At 35.7% G+C, this 17,323-nt stretch overlaps 1 protein-coding gene across 1 annotated transcript in view; it reads right to left on the bottom strand.

Annotated features, from left to right (window-relative positions):
* LOC106875666 (isocitrate dehydrogenase [NAD] subunit alpha, mitochondrial) overlaps positions 1–16,627 on the bottom strand; it is a 32,213-nt gene extending 15,586 nt beyond the window's left edge. The window contains exons 1-3 of the mRNA XM_014923905.3: positions 16,543–16,627; positions 3,641–3,679; positions 313–396 (exon numbers count right to left, since the gene is read on the bottom strand). Coding sequence (XP_014779391.1) covers positions 313–396; positions 3,641–3,679; positions 16,543–16,596 — 177 coding nt within the window. The 5' untranslated portion in view covers positions 16,597–16,627. The remainder of the gene's footprint in view (positions 1–312; positions 397–3,640; positions 3,680–16,542) is intronic.
* Positions 16,628–17,323: the final 696 nt, after the last annotated feature.

The following is a 17,323-nucleotide window of genomic DNA, read 5'->3' as shown; positions in this document are numbered from 1 at the left end:
ACCGATAGAATAAGTACTAGGCTTACAAAGAAGTCCTGGGGTCGATTTGCTCGACTAAACGCGGTGCTCCAGCATGGCCACAGTCAAATGATTGAAACAAGTAAAAGAGTAACTTTTCTACAACACTTCATATGTGATTTGGATAATAATTTCCATAAAAATATTTAATTAATTAGCCTAAAGTAACATCAGGATTATCAGGAATTTCAAACATAATCAATACATTGTTCAGTTTGCATTATTTTTCTTTTCAATATGATCAATATCAATACTTTATGCAGGTTATATTAACAATGTAGAACTCATAAATACCTTAGCAGCAGCAAATATCTCTTGGACAGCTGCAGAGATTTCAGGACCAATACCATCTCCAGGAATTAAAGTAATTTTTCTTACCTAAAAGTATACACATTGCATATAGACATGTGTAAACGCTAAGAACAAGACTGATACATATATTTTGATATAACAACATGAAAATAATAACATTTTCGATAAATATGTATTTGAAATGATATTTTAAACTAAAAGTAGTCAAAAATAATGAAAATAAGCTTAGTCTAAAGGATGCCTTGAAAGTATAATAATTAACTTTTTGAAAATAATTAGAAAAAAAATCTGAATCAAATGAAGAGACTGGACAGTCAGGATTAATTCATAAGTTGCTTCATTTAACATCACCACCCAACCCTTGTGTATATTTAGCAGAGATCACTCTATTGCATGCATTAAGGCTAGGTCTGCAATCCTACAATCCGAGTAAGAAGGGCAGTACCCACACCCCTGAAACAGGTCATGAGGACTGTCACAGAGCCAATAATAATAATAATCCTTTCTACTATGGGCACAAGGCCTGAAATTTGTGGGAGAGGGCTAGCAATTACATTGACCCTAGTATTTCATTGGTACTTAATCTATCAATCTCCCAAAAGGATGAAAGGCAAAGTTGACCCCGGTGGAATTTGAACTCAGAACATAAGGGCAGACGAAATACCGCTAAGCATTTCAACCAGCATGCTAACAATTCTGCCAGTTCGCCACCTTAAAAATAATAGATGCAGTCCCAGGCAGTGGCTCTCATGGCTTCTGATCTTAACTGATTGGAAGTGTTATCATGTACATGTTTTGTTTTGGTATAAAAGATTGGCTACAGCAAATATTCTACTCAATACCACAGATTTGCTTGTCAGTTGTTTGACCGTAACCAGTTGAGCATGTCCCTTGGTGGCTGATGATATGTGCATCTCTGATCACGAGCAGAAGTAGTGGGGGAAACATTAAAGCCATGTGTTGAGAGGAATTCTTTGGGGTTTGGATAATTCACCTCTGGAAACATGGGTGAATATTCTTAAACAACCTTTATTCAAGGACCTTTTGAGCAAGATGGGCAACGCAACCTGAAGAAAATTCTAACTGGGCCCCACCTGCAAGGTCATGTGCACAACATGGTGACCTTATATCAAAATAAACAGAGCATTATTATTATTATTATTGAATGAGAGAGCAGTGCATGCCATCAAAGTGACACTGGGGTAAAATATATGAAGCCTAGTATATCCATCATGACTACTCGTCTGATAAGGGTACTTTGATGGCATGCACTGCTCTCTCATTCAATAATAATAATAATAATAAATAAATTAGAAATTAGGTAATAGCTTTTCATTATCAACACCACCATCATTTTATTTATATTCTCTATGGGTTGGATAAGTTGACACAGTCAAAGTCAGTTCTTATTTGAGATCACTGCATGCTTTGACAGGTCAAAGTGGATCAGATCTTGTTTGTGTGTTCCATGTTAGCAAGGTGTCTTTGGCTGGATGCCCTTCCTGTCACCAACCACTTAACAGAAGGTGTGGCACAAGCAATATGGCAAATTTTATGAAAAGGGAAAAATGGGAATCATTAGTCTATATTAAAACCCTAGACTAATGATTAATCAACAAGAGATTCGAGTATTTAAGTACTTCCAATTGATTGGTAATAAATTAGCAATTATTGAAGACTATACTGGAACAGGCTAATGAGAAGAACAACTGAATGGTAATGAATGGGGAAAATATTACTTTAACAGATAATAAGAGCATATGAAAGTTCTTTGTAATACTATAATCCAGCATTTTATTGTACAGTCTCAGCCATAAATATCTCCTATTCTGTTATTTTCTTCAAAATCCTTTGATTAATTTCTAGGAAATCTTTGTTTATTCTCATTAGTTACGTTTTCTCTTCTAGTTTGCTTTCTCATTCTGGCTTGTGCAAAATATTCTTGCCTGTCATCATCGTTCATATTTTAACTTCTTTCTTAATTAACAATACTCATTTTTTTCTCTTATCTACTTCAACTTTGTTGTTTGTCATACAACACCTCACACAGCTGTCATCTGTATATGTATGGGTGCCAAAAAAAAAATTAGTATATTTGTACGTGTATGTGTGCATGAGCTGATAGTGTTCATTTTAATCTCTGTCCATCTGTCTCTCTCTCTACTGCATACACTCTTTTATTATCCCCTTTCTGCTGCGTGACAGGGTTTTTACACCATAGGAATTTATCATTAACTCTTTAATATAATAGATTTTTTTTATTATAATCAGCTTTGGGGGACCTCCAAATCTGATGAGACTGACATCAACTTTGCTTTTCATCTCTCCTCTATCTTTGAAATAAATAAGGACCAACAATAGACTGCAGTCTATTCAATTAATTAGATTTGTTGTTACCAATGAAAATCAATACTTTCTACAGAAAAATATATTCTAATCTAGCCATTTTGACTAAAAAAAGGCAAAGGAATAAAAAAAAGCCTCCAAAATATAAAATTTGTATTTGCTGGAGCAATCACTACCATGGAACCTATTTGTCAGCTAGGCACACTGAGACAAACAGAATTATGTACTTGGACTAAAGGCATAACACAACAGCTGAAGATATAGTAAACTTTTATAGCCATAACAATGTGATATAGTCAGTCTTGCAGCACCTTAATGTTTCAACAACTGTACCTTCCCTGAAATCAGAGAGAGGTTTGAACCTTGAACCTTGTTTTTTCTGGTAATTTATATAAATGTTACATGGCTGGCCCAGTCCTGTGATACAAGTAACCATCCAGCCTCGCTTTATTTTTTTCAAAGACTATAAGACTACCCATCTTAGAGTATATTCTCCTTACAGATGGTAACATGTGATTTGAGAGAGATGTGGCTGCTAATTTTAACATAGTTGAGTGACTACAAGAAGGTTTTTTTGTTGTCAATTTTATCACTGTTGTTTAGCACCAGGATGAGCCTGATCAAATATACCTAGGATAAAAGGTGCTCAGTCACAACTAACCTGATTTTTTTTTTCTTTAAGTATAATGTATATCTAGGACTAGATATAGTGTATATCCAATGTATACACCTTCATTAGCTCAAATTTTCATGAATTGTATTAATAGGTAGACCCTTTTCTAATATATGAGAGACAGCACTATCTTCCAATTCAGCAGACTGAGAAAAGTATTGTATCTTTCTTAAGGATACAATCTCAGTAGTAGACTTTGAATACATAACATTGGGTTGCAATCCTTTAAAGATAACGCCTCAAATCCCTTCATCTCAAAATGATATAAATACTTTACATTATTATACGAACCTCACTGGACAGGTGCTGAACTGGAGTCTTGAAAATATTCTAGAAAGGAAAAATGAAAAGCACTTAAATTAGAAAAAGGATAGATGTGATAGTTACGTTACCAGAAATGCAATACAATAATAAAAGATCGTTTTTATATCATGTCAGCAAGAACTACATTAAAATTGATTTCAAAAAGTTTTCAGTTGAGAAACAATGTATTTTGAAAACATGACTTCAGGATTTATCACTGTCAACATTTTACAAGATTTTTTCTATGCTTGCATGGGTTGGATGTGTCTCAACTAGCACAGTATCTCAACATTTGTGATTCTTAATCATTTTCTTTCTGAGGATCAGCTTTCACCACATTTCCCTGTTTTCCTTTTCTCCAGGCTCATTTTACTTGGATCTTTTAGCACTTCTTTATCCAACTGTCATCTTCCATATGCATCACACATCCACATCAGTATAGTCTCCCCCCTTGCACACTACATTTGATCCCCCTTAAATCCATTTTTTCTCTCAGCTTATTTAAACTCCATTGTTCACACACACAAACATTAAGCAGCCAGCATAATAGGCCCATCTCATTTCTTACTCACCATTTCAAGGCCCTACTCAAAGCCCATGTCTGGTTACCATGCGATATTATGCTTTGTACACAAACATACAGTCTGCCATTCACTTGGAAAGACAATCCCTTTGTTACCAGCTGTAGTAATAGATCCTCAACCTTTTTCTGGTTACTATATTTCCAGAACATCCACCTGCACTATTAATTAGGTCACCTAAGTAACAGAAGCTATCAACAACATTTTGGGAGCCTTTCGAGCATTTGAAAAAATTTAATGGATGCTCCCAATGCTAAGAAATCCTGTGTTAATTGTGAAGTCCCTGTTCTCAGTCAGCCCTTATGTGATCCCATAGTGCACACTGAACATACATTATTGATAACCTAAAGTATCAATACAATTCTTGTACTCTATTTCTGACAAGTAATGACAGCACACACTAAACTGCCTAGATATGTTTGCAAAAGATTTGAATTGACAACTGATGTTGTAACAAACTTCTACTTCTAAATGTAAACAATACTGACAGATCTTTTAGATCTTTCCTGTAATTGGACCTGGACACAATGCAGCAATGGATCATGGACTGGAAACTCAAGCTGGTTGTGGACAAGTGTACCACCATGCATTTTGTGAGTTAAAACCTAGCATCCACATACTCCCTCCACAACACTAGTATCAAAAAATCTTGTGAGGGTGACCTGGCCATTACTATCAGCAGTGATTTGTACTGGACAAAGCACATCTCTAAAATTGTCAAGAAGGTCAAGGGTGTCTTGGCATCACTCAGCAAGATCTTTGTCAGCTGCTCTCCAGCTGTCTATTTAAGGTTGTATATGGCTATGGTGCAGCCACACTGCATTACCAGTCTGGAACCCCTATCTTACTCAGAACATTGACCTCCTGGAAACTATTCAAAGATGTACAACCAAGCAAATACCCTCCATCAGGCATCTACCATACTCTGAATGCCGTGCTTCCCTGGGAATGGATACATTGAAGCTCCAATGTCTGACAACTGACTTGGTAAACACTCACAAAATTATTAACCATCGTACTAACAACCACCTTGAGCACCTTTTTGAGCTCTGTAGCATATGTGGGTATGCCTACAAAGTCAGAAAACAGCACAGTACCCATGACTTTCAGAAACATTTTTTGCACACTCAGAGTTGCTGAAGCTTGGAACAAACTACCTGCATCAGTTGTTAGTTGCAGAGACATTGCATCCTTTAAAACCTCCATGCTTCCTGAAATTCACCAACACTACACCTGATATCTCACCCCACTCCATATGCATGCACACACATATATTATGACTCTTTCCTTCTTTTGAACATAATTCTATTTACTGTACATACACCTTTGATAAGTTGTAGTGCACCTGAGCACTATACACAATAATTTCATTATTATTATTATTAATATTATTATGTCTTATCTCTTACCTGACTAATCTACTGCTTTACAGAATTACAGAACAGGGAAGATACATATCACTTAACACAAACATAACATGTCATCAATTACAAATATATAATACCTATCAAAATTTGCCATATAAAATGTGCACAACAAGGCTGAAGGAAAATGCTTAGGGGAACATTCATCATCATCATCATCATTATCATTTAATGTCCTCTTTTCTATACTAGCATGAGTAGGACAGTTTGAGAGAGGAACCAATGAGCCAGAGGGCTGCACCAAGTCCCAATGTCTTCTTAGGCATGGTTTCTAGTAAATACAACATGAATGTGTCTCACACATGTAATGCAGTGAGTTGAAAACTATGACTAACTGAAATAATCTGTCATTTGTAGAGAGAAATAGGACTGAGCTGGAGTAAACAATACAAATTATATTAGGTGTGAATAAGAGACTAACTTTACTGAAACTAGATTTCAACTTTTGACTGTTTGATAATATTTTGACTTTCACACACACAAATATAACATTATAATTAAATAATAGATAAATATGTTTCAATAGCAACATTATTTTCAGCTCATACTATGACATTTTTATTGTATCAAGTTTTTATTATGCTAAAAGCAGTTGGGAATTTAAGGGATGTGATAACTCAACCAGCCCATAACTCTGAACTTATGGCTGATTTACAACAACAAACTAGCCATCTTAATCACTTACAACTGGTTTTTGAAATGAGATGAACAATTTATCTCTAGTTTTATATCAGCAGCAAGTCCTCTCAAATTATTAGAGAAAACATTGCCAATTTTTCAATGTTGTCAAAATTAGTCATATTTACAGAATGGTCATGGCTGGAATGTCATTGATCATATGCTTGCTCACTTAAGTTTCAGTAAGAGATAAAAAAAAAAACATCATTTTTACATTTGTTTTGTCCATGATGGTATGGGTTGGACAAGACTTATTGATGTAGTATTCTGCAGCCAAATGTCTTCCTGTCACTAACCCTTGCCTATTTTGAAAGCAAAATAGTTTTATTCCAATAGTCTTCATACATTGAAACTGCCAGGCTATAGGACATATTGTTTAACCCTTTCGGTACTGTATTTATTTTGAGATGCTCAGTGTTTCTTTCGATTAATTTAAAATATAACAAAGAATTTAGTAAAATAACTAAGTCGTCATTAAGCTAGTGTTAGGAACATAAATTGTAGCTAATGTTTGGTGGAAGATTTTAATTCAAAACTTATGAAAACAAGAGGCAGTTTCAGCTGGGTTGGTATCAAAAGGGTTAAAGATGATGTAAACCTATTACCACTGAAATAAACATTCATGCACACTCATACACAGTTTCCTTCTACTAAATTCACTCACAAAGCAGGAGACCAATGCTCTAGAAGACACTTGCTAGAAGGTACTGACAGCACAGTAGGATAGAACCTGAAACCACATGGTTACAAAGTGAACTTTGTTACTACAAAACCATGTCTGTTTCTATTAATTCATACATCTATACCAAAGCTGACTTCTTTCTTGTATGCCATTGCCACCAGTTCTATAATTATTTCAACCATTTTCACATAGGCTTGCTTTCTCACATATAAGTAAGCATGTTTATGTTCATTATTTTAGGGTAGCATGTGTCATAAACATTGAGAAACCACTTAGAATGTTAATTATAGGATGATGTTAGGCATCAAAACCATGTGCTAAACATTTTATGTCTTCATACTCAAGATGATGTAACTGTGAGCTGCTTCTCTTTCTTTTATTAGCTTGATAGCATAAGTGTGTTAAGGTAAGCTAACTAGGACAACTTAATAACATATGTTAAACTGATAATAAAAATGTCTAATGCTAAGATAAAATATATTTTTTCAACTATTAATCTTAATCTTTAAAGTGTAAATTTATAATATTTACATTTACACTACTTTTCAATTAGTTTAATCACTATTCATCATCAAGTTAGTTACTCCTGAATATGTACATTGAACAGATAGGGATATGAATTTGGAATCTTTATTTCTAACACAAGGGTAGTAACATCTTTATTTGCAAACTACATGCACCAGTATAAGCTACAGATATGTACTGTACAGATAAGGCTAATAGTTAAAAAAAAATTATCTTGCTAACAATTATGAGTGCCAGGTCTTAAAAACAAAAGCCATAAGAAACATTATACAAAATAATACTAAGTCATCTGTAAGATGTTTGACATTGATGCAAATAATAAATGCAATGTTCAGGGGATATTTCTGTTATTTCACTTAAAAAAAAAAATTATACTGCATTTAAAATAAAAGATAAATTTGTCCATGAAATAGTAAAGTGAAGCAGAAAATATATGAATTCATCATGAACCTGATCATTTAATGTATTCTTTTCCATGCTTGCATGAGTCATATGGAATTCATTGAGGTGATTTTCTATAGCTTGACACCCATCATGTTGCCAACCTTCACCTGTTTCCAAGCAAAGTAATATTTCCCCATGGCTAGACATGTTTTTCACAGAAGACTGAAAACAAACCACATTGTTCATTTACAACCATCATGTGATAGCAAAACAAGGGTACACACACACACACACATGTATGTAGCAGGCTTCTTCTAGTTTCTATCTACCAAATCCACTCAGAAGGCTTTAGTCGGTCCAATACTAAAATAGAAGACACTTTGCCTGAGGTACCATACAGTGGGACTGAACTGAAAACCAGATGACTGGCAAGTAAGCTTCTCAACCACACATTATTTACTTTGAAGCAAATTTCACATTGCGGCATCTATTGACACTGAGAGAAACAAAGAAGTTGTTTCATACAAAGTGTGTTGATCTAAATAAAACAGGAATGTGAATTTATGAGAACAGAGATGTATTATAATCACTAAATATCACCAATGTCATTGCTTTCATTACCACTACTGCTACCTCCATAATAATCATCATTATCATTTACTATATGTACATATCTTTCTTACAAGCAGGTATTAGAATAATCTCTGATATTTCTACAGTCAGAATTAGATTTCAAAGATATATTCTAACTGCTTCCCATCTAGATGTTGTTGCCCTGATTACCATCAACAATAGCAGATGATATTCAATGCTGAGATACACACAGCAAAGAAACCATCTGGTACTTCATCTACTCCAGTCATGAACAGCACACAAAACCTTCAAAGTTACTATAAATGTTAGTCCTAACAATCTGATGATTGAACCACAAATATATCTTGTCTTGGGAGGGGTTTATTACACCAATAATAAACACACACACACTAATTGAACATTTGTTTAATGAGTTGATTGAACAATCAACCACAAGCAAGTCATTGAAGAGGTTCGAACAGCAGCAAAAGGACTTTGACTAACAAACAACTGATTGTTTAACCAGCACATTAAACAAAGGATTGATTAGTTAGGTTAGATATTTAACCATTTGACAAACAATAAAGAAGTGATATTGAACCAGTGTGTGTGTGTTGCTATTATTGGTGTAATGACCTTCCCAGGACACAACAAAATTTATTTCAACACATGAATTCACATTAAGAATCTTGCAAACCAAATACAAAAACGAAACCAAACATACATATATCATCATCATCGCTGTTTAACGTCATATATATATATATATATATATATATATATAATATAAACATTGGTAAAGTTGCATCCCCAAAACTAGGATTCTGTTTTAGGGCTAGAAAATATGTCCTTGAACAGTCACTAAACCTCTTCAAATTTCAACTAAACCTATCCTATACTACTAACACATTTCATATTGTACTGTTGCTACACACAAAATACTAGACCACATCCAAAGTGAGAGGCATTTTGACAAATGATAGACAAAGATTTACTCCAACAACAAGCTCACAGCTACACCATTTATTCATGCCCTTTCTATTAAGTACTACAATGGCCTCTAATCTCCTGAATTGGTTAGTTGCATATCTTTTCCATCCAAGTCCACCTATCTTTCTTTCTTGTCCTCAAACATTTAATATGTAGCCTCAAGAAAACCTTCTTAGCCCACATTTTTCCTGCAGGTCTTCAAACCCCAACCAACCAAGAAGGCCTTACAAAGAGTGAACAATGTTAGTTGTTATCTGAAAAATATTTATCAAGCTTTCTAAATAGAGGAAATGGAAAGTATTAATTTTATCCACTTTTCAAACTGACTTGGGATGAGTCCCCATCATCAGTGTCAACACATTCAAAGGAACCCCTTACATAGATGGTTTGGAGGACATCTTGCTTTTTTGGAATGATTTCTATGACTGGATGCCCTTCCTGACATCAATCAATTGGTGTAAGGAATATTGTTTTTTTTTTTTAATGGTACCAACATTTGAGAGGTAGCCATGTCCTTGACGAGACTTGATGTGTCCTTGACAAGAGGTCAAATCTCACTCGCCTAACACTTTATAGAGTGAAAGTCATGAATGATAGCAGTATGAACAATACAGACGAGTGATAAGTGATGAGAAGAGTGTGATAGATGGATGAGTGATAGGGGTACTCTGTATTCCAAGACATACATACATTGTGTGTAGTGTGACTCAGAGAATAGAGCAATGACAGAGGAAGAGCCAAGATACATGCATATAAAAGAGCAAGAGGAAGACGGTAAGTAAATGAGTGGGGTGATGACAAGCAGTGAGGAGGGTGAAGATAGAGTGTACTCGACACAATATGTCTAATGTGGTCTCTTATACAAGAAGGATAGGAGAGGTTGAGTGATGAGGGTGATGGTAGGGAAATAGAAAGTAAAATGGTCCCATATCAACAGATAGCATGACTGACGGTTAAGATATATATAATATATAGAGAGTCATTGATTGCATTCACTTGTTTTATGTCCATTTTTCTATATTAGCATGGGTTAGATGAATGTACTATTGAAGTATCGTTTTACAGCACACACCCCTCCTGATGCTAATCTTTTGTTTTTCACTTCTTTCAGTCATTAGACTGTGGCCATGCTGGGGCAGCACCTTAAAGAATTTTAGTCAAACAAATCAACGCCAGTACTTACTTCTTTTTGTTTATTTTTAAGCCTTGTACTTGTTCCATCAGACTCATTTGCTGAACTGCTAAGTTATGTGTATGTAAACACACCCACATCAGTTGTCAAGCAATAGTAGGGGACAAACACAGATGCAAATACACACACACATATATATACGATAGGTTTCTTTCAGTTTCCGTTTAGCAAATCCATTCACAAAGTTATGGTCAGCTCAAGATTATAATACAAGACACTTGCCCAAGGTACCACACAGTGGAATTGAACCTGAAACCACATATTTAAAAAGTCCGGAAATTGCTCCTTACAGCTAAACCCACCCACCCCCAAGAAAAAACAGCCAATTCAATATTTATTGTTCAGAATAATGTAGAGGAGTAACAGAAACAGCTAAAAATTAGACCTTTAGCATTTAGTTCAATTCCTCTAACCTTTTGTCTTCCAATCTTCCTTACATTCTTGCAGAATGGATAGAATATTTTTTTACATATATGCACAGACATAAGTGTGGCAACAGGTGCAGGTTTGGCTTTGTGGTTGAGAAGTTTACTTCCCAGCCATGTGGTCTTGAGTTTAGTTCTGCTATTGCCTTGTACTGACCACAGCTTTGTGGATAGATTTAGTGACTGGAGGTTGAAGGAGTTCTGTCATGTACATATGTGTGTGTTTTTGTCTTCACATCATGTGATGTTGTTCATTGCCTGTCTTCCAGGGTGAAAAATTACAAGCAACAAAATGATGATGAGAGTTGGTAATGAATTTTGTTTGATGAATCATCATCATCATCATTTGACGTCCGTTTTTCCATGCTGGCATGGGTTGAACAGTTTGACTGAAAACTGGGGAGCTGCACCAGGTATCAATCTGATTTGCTATATACAGTAGTAGAAACCATACCAAATCAAATTGAAACATGATGCAGCTCCCCAGCTTACCAGTCAAACCATCCAACCCATGGAAAACAGATGTTAAATGATGATGATGATGATGAATTTTGATGAATTTCACAAGCATGGAAAAGTGGATGTTAAATGATGACAATATCATATAATACTGGGACCAATTTTGAGTGATAGATCTAACACGCAACCTAGTTTAACACAACCACATAGTCATTGAGTGCCTTTAGTTTTTCTTGTGAGTCTTCAGGGCTAAATCTTGGATGATTAGTAAAGATCATAGGCACTCCCTATCTACACTATTTATCATCATTATCATTTAACATCCTGGCATGGACTGTATTGTGCCCTACAATCTATTTTGACAGGGTTTCTACAGCTGGATTATTTTCCTAATGTCAACCACTTTACAACATGTATTGAGTACTTTATTTATGCTACCAGTAGTGGTGAGATCACCATGCATCTTGCAAAATTACAAACACCAAGAGAGACAGCTTTATGCAAGTATATGAAGGATTAAAGTGTGAGAAGGGGCCAGAGTAGAAGAGCTCTTGTTGTAGAAGGGCCACATGACTACTCACATTTTAGAAGAGGTGTGAAGGTGATTAGGATGGAGTGGGGAAAAGATAAAAAATAATAGATGAGGCATCACCCTCAAGGTAGGAGATGGGTAAAACAAAAAGCGACAAAAGAATCAGGATTATTGGTGGGTGGAGGTTGCAGGGGTGTACAGGAGAGTGAAATGGGGAATGGGTGAGCATAATGAATGAGGAACAGGTGTTTAGTGGATGGAAGGTAGGGAAGAGTTGGAGTAGGTAACAACTGTAAAGATTGGGTAGGGTTGAGGAGTGACTGCAATAAATGATGAATGAAGGATGGGGTTGAGGTGACCAATAATGATGGAGGGGGGGGGGGGGGTCATCATTTTAGAAACATACAAAAAGTTTTTCAAAAATCAACAAAACTACTTCACCAAATCTGTGGTCTTATGTTAATGTAGAAAATGAAGTTATAATTTAAAATACATATAAATCAATGATGAAACTAACACCAATCATGAAAACTTTTAAACAAAGCAGCCAGTCTTGCTCTGTTTTTAGATCAGTTATTTTTGCTTTTGAAATTCGACAACTGGCACCCATGCCAACATCGTCTCCTTCATTGGACATGAAACTCGGCTTGTGAAGACCTGTTGGGGCAAGCGAAAACAAAATCGTGATGGATGGCACCTGTGCCCAGCGTCACCTTCCTGACACTTGTGCTGGTGGCATGTGTAAAGACATTCGAGCGAGATTGCGCCAGTGCCACTGGACTGGCTCCTGTGCAGGTGGCACGTAAAATACACCATTTTGAGCGTGGCCGTTGCCAGTACCACCTGACTGGCCTTTGTGCCGGTGGCACGTAAAAGCACCCACTACACTCTCGAAGTGGTTGGCATTAGGAAGGGCATCCGGCTGTAGAAACTCTGCCAAATCAGATTGGAGCCTGGTGCAGCCATCTGGTTCACCAGTCCTCAGTCAAATTGTCCAACCCATGCTAGCATGGAAGGTGAACGTTAAATGATGATGATGAAGTGGGGAATGAAAATTGAATTAAATCACAAAAAGAGATCTATACAATTTATTTATATACAAATTCTATCGTGTTGTTGGTCCCCTCAAATAGCAACTAATGCCATTGTGCTTAAGGACATTGTCAGAATATAAATGACCTTGCATGTTCTAAAAGCAACAATCTTTCATGGAATTTCAGATAGCTTATTTGTGCAATCAGTCAAGTTAGACTGAGAAAGAATGAAGAAGAGGAAAAATCAGATGATTGCTGTTACTGTACCATGAGTGAGTTGTATGAATGAGTAAGGGGTGCAAATAATCAGTCAGTCAGTTCAAACAAGTACAGAGATTGTTGCTACATCAGCAAAAGAAACAAAATAAGGATGCAGCTCGGCAGTGTGCCAATAATTGGTATGTGTTGATATCTGAAGTGTGTTGTTGTTATTGCTTAGCTCCAGATCAGCTGTGTATGAGCAAATCATCATCATCATCGTTTAACGTCCGCTTTCCATGCTAGCATGGGTTGGACAATTTGACTGAGGACTGGTGAACCAGATGGCTGCACCAGGCTCCAATCTGATTTGGCAGAGTTTCTACAACTGGATGCCCTTCCTAATGCCAACCACTCCGAGAGTGTAGTGGGTGCTTTTACGTGCCACCGGCACGAAGGCCAGTCAGGCGGTACTGGCAATGGCCACATCAGGTTTTACTTTTTCAGACATTGGACTGCAGCCATGTTGGAGCAGCTCCTTGAAGAGTTTAGTTGAACAAACTTGAACTTATTTTCCAGTCTAGTACTTGTTCTGTTGGACTCTTCAACCAAAACCACAAAATTACAAGGGCTTAAACAAACCAACACCAGTTGTCAAGTGGAGGCAGTGGACAAACACACACACACACACATATGACAGGCATCTTTCACTTCCTATGTAGCAAATTCACTCACAAGGCTTTGGTCGGCTTGTAGCTATAGTAGAAAACACTTGTCCAACATGCTACAGAGTGGGACTGAACCTGGAACCATGTGGTTGGGAAGCAAGCTTCTTACCACACTGTCACATGTTTATTAATTTACATTCATTTAAAATTCAATGCTTCTTAGGATGAGAGAAAGAAGGAGAAAGAGAAAATGTTTTGTATGTTGCTTTCTGAAGATGAGACGAGCAAAAAGTATTATATCAAATGTTAGAAAATTATATTTTTACTTAGTTAAACTGAAATATATATCCCCCCACCCCTACATATATAAGGCATACCTACACAAGTGTGACCCCCACTGACTTTCAGAAAAATGGTTATTTTTTCATCAAATTTCCTACTAATACACATCAGATGGTGTAGATTCTGATTATAACGGAATTTAAAATGGTAAAAAAAAATGAAAGTAAATGGTGAAAAAAGTTTTTAAGAGTGGAGAAAGAAGCTTCGGAAAATTCCTACAGGTCGGTTTTGTTTCCTTATAACTTTCAGAAAAATTAATATATCTTTATATAAAATTTTCTACAAGTAACTGTCAGATTATATCGGAATCTAATATGGTTAAAAAAATTTTTTAAATAGTGGCTGCGCACACATACATACCAATATACATCACAAGTTTTTCAAAATTTCAGATTTCATTTTGTAGGTGTATGTGGTGTGATGTTAGTATGTACGTATGTGCGCCCACCAATTTTTTTTTTTTTTTTCCATATTAAATTCCGATATAATTGTAATCTACATATTCTGAAAAGTATTTGTACAGAATTTCATTGGAAAATACCCAGTTTTTTAAAGTTATGAGGAAACAAAGCCGACTCGTGTGAATTATTTGAAACTCCTCTCCCCATCCTCGAAAAACTTTTTCACAGCAAATTCCAATATAATCGGTATCTTCATAATCTGAAGTGCATTTGTAGAAAATTTCGTCAAAAAAATATCATATTTCGGAAAGTTATGAGGCTACAAAGTCGGGTGGGGGCACAAATGTGAAGGTATGCCATATCTATCTCGCTATCTAAATATATTCACTCTTGGCCCCTTTTCTGGGAGTGTATTTATGTTAGGTTATCATTGAGTCGACGACCTTCAAGACATGATATAAGGTGACTATAGATTGGCGTCTGTCAAAACATTTCGGATAAACACCTGCTTTTAGTTGTGGTTTAGCTCCCGGTGAATCAAACGCATTCCAGTCGAGACCATTCCATATTTTCCCCATGAGTAGGATCCCAGGACCAAATAATCTAACGTCTTTTTTCTTTTTGTTCTCCAAGAAATGTTTGGAGACCGGGTAGGAGATTTTTTAGAATTTACAGCGGCAAGGAAGTAAATAAATATCAAAAGATATATATTAAATTTGTAATGTTATATGTTAATATTTTATACATTAATTTTATACATTAATAAAAGGAAATATGAAATCCCAACTATCTCTATCTCTCTCTCTCTATATATATATATATATATATAATTCTGTTTACATCGTGAATATGCGGGTTCGTATCCTGCTAGTAGCCTTCGCTCTTTTATCTGTCCAAGTGATGTTTTTTTTAAATCCAGTATATTAGTATATTACACGCAGTTATTCATAGGATAATACCCATTTCTCACTTCGAGATTCACCCTTCAAACATATTTCATGTAATTTCTTTTCCTTCACCACATGGAACATTTTTTTTTTTTTAATTTCCGAAAGATAGTAAAAGGAAGCTAATTTATTTGAATAAATTATATATATGTGTGTGTGTTTGTATGTATTCAATGTTGTTTTATTACTTGATGTATCTCATCGTTTTATAAAGTTTGGCAAGTCGCTGTTTTAATTAAAATAAAAACAACTACAATTTACGAAAGTGATTGAACGGAGCGAAAACTCAAAAGGGAAAAAGAATCTGAAGAGATCCGTTCCTATCAACACTTTCACTAACGATAGTAATAGATTTCTCATATAGTATTTATAATACAAATCAAATTAATTAATAGATGCGCTCGAGATATCTTAGGCAAAGTGAATGTATTGAGAGTGACTTGAAGCAGAAAAAACATTTAAACTATTCCGGCCGCTTCACCACCATCAACAGCAACTGACCGGAATGAAAGAGATATCACACGCACCTGATATATTCCAGTAAAAAAAAAGTTGGTTTTCATCAAAATATATATTATATTTATCTAAAATTTTCAATTTACATACTAGGTTATATTTCTTCTCTATTTTCCCTTGATTTTTGTTTAATAAGACTTTAAATAGAATAATGATTAGGAACGGCGTTGTGAAATAACAAGATATGATACATGCATAAGGTCAGAAGCTGTTGCAAGATACGAATGAAAAAGGGAAATTATTTTCAATGACAAAGCTAAAACTTGATCTTAGATTAATTTACGACTATTCTAAATGCAATCATCTCACTAATCGAAACAGAAAATGTGAACTTATTACCTGCGATAAAGCAAAAGCGAGTCGGTTGACTTTGAGAAACAGGCGAGAAGCCATCTTTCTGGTATAATGACCTTGCACTGAAGTCGACGAGATTGACTCCACGCTGCGCATGCGCTTATGTCTTTTCTCATTTCCCCGCAAACCCGGCTCCTCAGAACCCTGTTTAACCACAGGTGTCATGACAGAAGCCTCTACATGGTCGCTTGATCTGTAAGAAATAGCAGCCAAATCTTCCACTAATCAAACTCTATTGTCTTTCATGATAATAATTTTAAAAAAAACAGAATGGATGCAAGGCTAATATAGTTCTAGGTTTCCTACATCCTTGCACACAGAAAAAGGATGGTCACGGCTGGAATGTCTTTGATCATACGTTTGCTTGATTAGGACTGACCTGGAGTTAAAGGATTAAATAACACCTGAATAGTCACAGTCAACGAGGATGCGTCTGCCTCTACGTGGTCACTCAATTTGCAAAAAACATAGCAGCCAGATTTTCCACAAATCACAATTATCGTCTTAAAAGAGATATCCTGGATAATGTAGTTGTAGGTTTATTGCTCATAAGAAAAATTCGGGATGATCACGGTTGGGGTGTCTTTGATGATAAGGTTGATCAACGAGGGCTCACCTGTAGTTAAACAGTAGCATCAACTCAACAATCAATATGCTTTTATGTGGCCACTCTATCTGCTAGAAATAGCGACGAAATCTCCCACATTGCAATCTATTGTATTGAAAATAGTGGTATGGATAACATGATTTGGGGTTCCCTGCATAC

The sequence above is a fragment of the Octopus bimaculoides genome, chromosome 3 (genome assembly GCF_046866305.1).
Source record: "Octopus bimaculoides isolate indiv1 chromosome 3, ASM4686630v1, whole genome shotgun sequence".
Classification (NCBI taxonomy): Eukaryota; Metazoa; Mollusca; class Cephalopoda; order Octopoda; family Octopodidae; genus Octopus; species Octopus bimaculoides.
This window is presented reverse-complemented; position numbering and strand designations above follow the sequence as displayed.